The sequence below is a fragment of the Rhagoletis zephyria genome, unplaced genomic scaffold (genome assembly GCF_001687245.7).
Source record: "Rhagoletis zephyria isolate East Lansing unplaced genomic scaffold, Rhagoletis_zephyria_1.1 Rzeph_scaffold_01195, whole genome shotgun sequence".
NCBI classification, from domain to species: domain Eukaryota; kingdom Metazoa; phylum Arthropoda; class Insecta; order Diptera; family Tephritidae; genus Rhagoletis; species Rhagoletis zephyria.
This window is the reverse complement of record NW_016158279.1, coordinates 1-6,871: the sequence shown is the minus strand read 5'-3', so window position 1 is coordinate 6,871 and position 6,871 is coordinate 1. Positions and strand designations below refer to the sequence as shown.

The following is a 6,871-nucleotide window of genomic DNA, read 5'->3' as shown; positions in this document are numbered from 1 at the left end:
CAGCGCTGTTTTTCAACTTCAGGAACGCCTCGCGGTACCTCTTCGTAACACAGCGATCGCGCCAATATTTTTGTATGCAAGAAGCTGCTCTGTTATGATTTTCTTCACAGTAACGGCGATATTCGTCGGCGACAAGTAGCAGCTTTTTAGAAAGTAAACGGCGGCGATAGCAGCGCTGTATGAATACGGTACAACAGCGTAAGACAGCAAAGTGCCGACGATAGCTGACACCGAGCGCACACGCACGGTACCAACGCTGAATCTTACACACTGCGGTTATAGTACGTTTGTAGTGCTTTTGTGCCAAGTGTCGTCTAGTGTGCTTCTGTAATACCACCGCAGCTTCAGTGCGCTCTCGGCGATATAACTCCACCCAGCGACGCGATATGTATCCATGATAGTACGCTTGAATCGTGGTTGCAGCTTGCTGCCGACGGCGCTCCTCTTTCTCATGTATGCGTCGCTTCACCCACACACCTAGCCACTTGCTGCGCCACCACTTTTGAAGAACGCGTGCCGCTGCGTGGAATTTCGGCGAGCGGAATTTATAGATAATCTGCCAAAGCAAGGAAAGCGTCTTCTCCCGGTGTCCATCGACAATATCTGCTGCAGTAATGTCGCCTTGCAACCTAAAGTCAGCCTCACTCAAGGCCTTCAATCCCAAATTTACATTGTAAATTCTCTGCAAGCGCGATATGGCCGGCACGCGCAACTGTTTACTGAGGTCTTCTCGCAGCAATATTATCTCCATGACGCGCGTCAGGCGTATACCATCTCGCAGATCAACGGCGAGATTTTGGAAGGCGTAATTAAATTCGTCTAGGAAACACTGCTTATGCTCCAGCACATAGCCGAGTCGTTTCAAATCTCGGGTAATATCGCCCATATTTGCAAGCAACTCTGATGAAAATTTTAGCAGAATTTCTTTTGTTTCCTTATGGGGCGATTTCTTGACAAAGAGGCACGGATTGTATTTGATAATGCGCTTTTGCTTGGCTTTATCCAGAAATAGCAGTAGACATAGCATTTTAGTCAGCGTATACTTTTTAATATACTCTGCGTATTCCTCCGATAGCGAATAAGCGCGCGAATATTTCTCCTCTAATAGCTTGTCGCGGAAAAGGCGATTCAGTATAAAGGTGCTGAGTCCAATAATGTCGGTATTTGAACGCAAATGTATTTTCTCCCCATACACCACTTCCAAGCCTATGCGTAGCCACATTGGATTGAAGCAGAGCAGCAGTTCAAGTATATACCGCTGCATTACCACATCGAGATGCAAATTTCGATCGTTTCGTATACGTATTGCCTTTTTGTTTACATACACTGCCACTTTCGAGCAGGGTTCACGCACCTCTTCGCTCAAATACAAATAAACGGCTGCACGTCTAACAACCTCCAGCCGATGCTGTACCATATAATCCATAGACTGCTCTTCTTTGGTAGGCGCTAATGTTAATTCCTTGTGGCGCACCTCATTGAATAGTTTTCCCACATCGATCTTGGCGTCGCTGTTGGCATCCATGTCTGCTGGTATGGTGACCAGCGCATTCAACCATTTTCTAAAATCCTGTTGATGTTTCTGCACAGCTGTTTCATCCAAATACATAGTGGAAGCGAGAAAGGGATCACAAGTAGTGCTTGCAGCAAAAGGATCGGGGTTAATGCAGAATTGTAGGTACAACTCTGGATCATAGAGCTTCTCTGAAGTCAATGGTGAGAGTTGAATATTTGGTGGACTGACCTTTTTTGGTGTAGTTGGCTCTACTATTTTCATCTTTTTCACCTGAGTACGTGACCAATTTTTGGAGCGCGATAAACCAGGTATTGACGGACGCTCAAAAGTGAAATCATTATCTACACGCTGCCGCTTTGGTGGCGAAACCAAAATCAGGCTCATATTTTTGTTGGAAGATGGTGCATTTTTGGATTTAGAAGAAGGGCTCCTAACTGACGATTTATCGCTGGAAGTAGTCGCTAGAGATTCACTGCTTGGCGCATCGGAAAAAGATAGATCCTGTGAATTTCGCTTGTTTGATTTCGATGGCGAATACTCAGACAATTTAACTTTTGATGATTTGGGTGACACGCCACGTAAATCTCGCCATTTGCCAGACACAGGAACTGGGCTACTGCGACGCGATTTTACGCCAACTTCATTTAAATTAAAACGACTCGATTGCGCTAATATTTCGCTTTGATTAAAAGCGAGATCGGCTTGGGACATAATCCCTAAATCGACATATGCAGATTCGTTGCCTAGGGTATTGGGTTCACAAATTTTGGGTGGTGGGTAGATAGGGGTACTTGCTTCCGAGATTAAACCCCCTTGCGATGGCATGCGATTATTGAAAAAGTATCGATTCTGCTCGATGGACCGAATACATTCCATTTCATTCAGATTCGGCATAGAACCTTGACTAGCCGAGTAACGCTTACTTGGTGAACGCAATGAAAGATCTTTCATTGATTCGGAGTATTTTCGCAAAGGTGTGCCTACTAATTTAATGTCGCGTAACAGATCTTCTTCCCCACGCACAGGACTTGATTCGGCTACTATCTCACTTTTGTTTTTCACATAAGTTTTCTCAGGTTCTCCACTGCAAAGGCTAGTGTCTTCCTCTTCTATCATAGCTAGTGGGCGCGACTTTGGAGTTGTGGTAATTGTAGTGGTCTTGTTAAGCGTAATACCATAACAAACGGGTGTGTCCAAGGAATCTGTTGATATATTAATATTTTCGTGTCTTACTTCAAAAGTTTTATTTGTAATAACAGCGCTGCCAGGCGATTTTTGATCCATATGAAACTCGACTGTCATATGAGTGGTATTAGTATTCTCAAGGAAATCAGCGGACTCATTGGCCGAAGTTAACCGCCGTGGTCGCATGGTTGATAAGTTAACCTTCACCGAATCCACGCTAACAGGTGTTGGCCAACTGGCTAAATTATCCAAATCGTGATGTCCAGCAATACCACTTTTCACATCACCACTGTTTATAGGTGTGAACTGAATCTTGTCGAACATTTTTATGACATTGCTAGGAGTCATAGGACTAACATTTTCTTTGTGTGTAAGCAGAACCGGTGATTTGTTTGAAGAAACTGTGGGCATAGCAGCATTCACAGCTTTGTTGCGCGCGTAAATATTTCGCTCAGAAAGCGGAGATGTGTGAGTAAAGTTTATAGTAATTTCATCGAACACTTCGCGTTTCTGTTCTTCACGTAAATTACATTTAGTATCTGCCCATACTGATCTCGGAGGAGGCGCGCGTACCCGTGTGGTTGATGGGGCAGAAGGCGGTTTACCTGCCCTTTGAGTAGTTGTTGTGGGTGGTTTGCGCGATTGTGTCTGTGCTGAGCTGGATTTGTGCGATTTTGTGGCACCTTTCGGGGACTTGAGACGTAGCGTTCTCACATAACTGCTGTTACTAGTCGAAATAGTAGGAAATTTTCGAACACTCTGTAAAATTGCGTGAAATTAGTTATTTTAGAGTTTAGTGTATTGATATACACACAGTTCATTAGCGCTACTTTAGTAAAAGCACATGGTCGGCTATACAACTGATGTCCGATTTAAATTTGAAATTAAAATTTATACATTTTTTCTAGCCACTTTTATTTTGGCAAATATGTAGCTACAACGTATGAATTAATATACATATTAAACACAGAGAAAAGGCTGAGCTGATAAACCTAATAATTTTTATTTGGAAAACTAGTAATAAATATTAAAAGATACGAAATTGATTCGTACTAAAATTATAAAAATTTAATAACTTCTAATTTTCAATAACCTTTTAACTTCAGAGAATACACATTTCAACTGCAATTTGCTAGAGTAATTAAATATGGTTGCTTGACTAACTACCCAATGGTGCATCGGTTAATGTTTGGTGCAATTTAAAAAACGGTTTTCATATGCAATTATGCTTAATCAACCCCCTTTCTGTTACATATTCAACCACCGTATTTTCAGACGTCTTACATACATACATATGCATATGCATTCTGTACTAAGCGCTAGAATATCTAACTTCTTTTTGCATACCTTAATAGGATTGGTTACGCGGGTTTTCATTATCACCATAACATCCTTACGAAAATTTCTGTTATCCAAAAGTTGTAATGTTTCTTTACAAGTGAATTGTTCCAAAGGATTCCATACCATCTCCATCTCTACAGTTTTGGATCGGGGTATAACGATTTCGTCCCAACTAATTGAAACATTGTATTCCTCGCTTATTGGCTTTATAACACGGACCTATTGGTGAAAAAAGAGAATAATTAAACAAATGCTGATAGTATTACATTTTATTTTTTTGCAAAGTGAACTTAAATTTTTAGCTCGTACAAGTGCTACAGAGGGGAAATCGATTTAATTTCATACTGGTTGCCGCTCAACGCAAATATGTGGGAATTCGGTTAATATGCGGAAAAGCAGGTCAGTAAGCTTGCTAGATATGCTTCTTACTAACACATTTTACAAACATGAATAACATGGAGTAACAATGAAATGATGTAGCTCGCATACTTCTATATTATCCTCAGAGGGGTTGACTATACGTAAAATACGTCGCGCCGTCTTTCCAACTGGCACATCTTCGAATGTTACAATGGATTTGGCGGAGAACGGCGCCATTACAACGTCGGTAGGCTCGCGAGATTCTATTCGCTTCTTGCATTTTGGGTGTGTCGGAGTAAGCACCACCTAGACCGAAGAAAGTATAAATTTAAAACAAATACACAAATATAAAGACAGACGCACTACAAACCTCGAAAGCGCTCATTTTATTCGCAGATTTTTGTTAGTCTGATTTGATTTAAACTTATTTATTAAAATACACTTCATACAACATTAATAAAGAAAAGACAGACATACAAATTATCACTTTAACATCGAAAATACACACAATATAACAAAATCGTTTAACAAATTAACTCAGATAAACGGGACAACTGAAAATCCAACCGCCAAATTGAAAAATAGTCAATTCAAGGCGAATTTATAAATGTATGAATTCGCCTTGAGCCAATCTGTCAATTTCTAAATCTCAAATAGGAAACGTTTGGAAAAGTTACACTACTGCAGTGGTCGTAAAACTATTATATAAGGAATTAAGGTCTGCACAAACGGCGCGGTGCGTAGACTGCGGTATAACCAGGGACTCATGGCTACTCTAGAACGTTTTGAAGTTTATGGCACATTGGGCCTCCGCACACTGGACTGCACAGCCAACCTAAAACCGGTTTTGTGTGGACAAGAAGGGGAGAGAGTTCGAGTTTACCTCGCTCATTTCAGTCCGCGAAAATCGCGGATTGACGGTGGACTCACACGCACACATAGACAACATGTTTTCTATTTCGTTTTGTTTGCATGTGCCACATGCACTAACACAATCATGCGTAGTTCATGTATATAAAACTGAAACCTGTTTTCGGTGGACTGCCCAGTCCAGTGTGCGTTCGAGTGGTGGACTGCTCAGTGGGACTGAGCAGGCTAGTGTGCTCAGGCCCATTCTCTCGCTGTTCGCGTTATTCATCCATTTCACGTTTCTCACTAGGGTGTCCAGATTGTTAAAAAAAGCGCAATTTCTGAAAAAATCGCTAAAAATCGCCGTTTTTTTAAATAAAATTGATGAAAGTTGCGTTCGCGTAGCTGTTAATTGTTCATGTTTAACCAAAACTTACAAGTTTTTGCGTTACCGTACGCAAAAAACTTGCAAAGTAGGGGAAATTGAGAGAGCAAACTGACATTTCATTTTGAGGGGAAGCTGCTGGTTTCTGCTGGAAAAAGGTTTGCCAACAGCAATTTGTCAACAGGAAAATAGCTGATCAAAAACAGCTGGTTGGCATGTATGCAAATCACAAAATTGAATTTGATGGTATGGAAGTTAAAAATTACAAAATGCGACTAATTAAACTTGTAAGAAATAAGTAGTTATTTGTTTAATCAATAAACTGGGTCAGTATAACACTTTGTAAGTTTCTACAAATTTTCTGTTCGCGCACTATTTTGGATACTTTTCTCTTGTGAGAGAACAGATGACATTTCGCCGGAATTTGGCAGTTCGATGTTTTTTTACTGGAGATTTTAAACGATCGCACTTGAAATCGACTTAGCAAATCTGTTATTTTAAAAATGAGATCATGGTATAAAATAGTTAAAAAAAAACGAATAAAATACCTTCAGGGTAATAATAAATAACATAAATTACTTATATAGATAGATAATTCATAGAGGAATGCACTGCGACCAGCAGGTCTATTGTGCCCTCAACCATTTACAGTACCTCATCTAGAGAGCCCAAAAATTTGAGGTGATCCCCAGGGATTAGCGATTGTATTGCTTCGTTACTTGGCCAGTAGTGGCCCAGGTGCCTCTCCCGTCTTCTCGCGACCGCCACGCATTCGCTAAGCAGGTGCACGGGAGTCTCCTCGGTCACGTCGCAGAAACGGCATAGGTCTTTTGACCAAATCCCTAGCTTGGGTAGACGGCCTCTCAGTCTGCAGTGACCCGTCAGAAAACCTGTTATAATCCTTAGTTTTCCTTTGGATAGATTGATAATTGCCCTGTACCTCGTGAGGTTGTAGCCTCTCAGTAGGTGTTTTGCTTGACGTAAACCTGTAGTGTTACCCCAGTGTTGATTCCTTTGTATGTTCCTTTCTTTCCTGAGCTCCTCCTTGATTGTACTAGGTCCAATCGCTAGGAAGGGCTCAGGCCCTATAGGCGACGAGGCGGCCGCCATTCTAGCTAGTCGGTCCGCTTCCTCGTTGCCCGCAANTCAGTAGGTGTTTTGCTTGACGTAAACCTGTAGTGTTACCCCAGTGTTGATTCCTTTGTATGTTCCTTTCTTTCCTGAGCTCCTCCTTG

General features: G+C 41.4%; 1 protein-coding gene across 1 annotated transcript in view; it reads right to left on the bottom strand.

Annotated features, from left to right (window-relative positions):
• The window catches only part of LOC108363124 (protein abnormal spindle-like), an 8,334-nt gene extending 3,208 nt beyond the window's left edge, over positions 1-5,126 (bottom strand). Inside the window, exons 1-4 of the mRNA XM_017616394.1 lie at positions 4,773-5,126; positions 4,532-4,708; positions 4,049-4,261; positions 7-3,460 (exon numbers count right to left, since the gene is read on the bottom strand). Of these exons, the coding sequence (XP_017471883.1) occupies positions 7-3,460; positions 4,049-4,261; positions 4,532-4,708; positions 4,773-4,787 (3,859 nt within the window). The 5' untranslated portion in view covers positions 4,788-5,126. The remainder of the gene's footprint in view (positions 1-6; positions 3,461-4,048; positions 4,262-4,531; positions 4,709-4,772) is intronic.
• Positions 5,127-6,871: the final 1,745 nt, after the last annotated feature.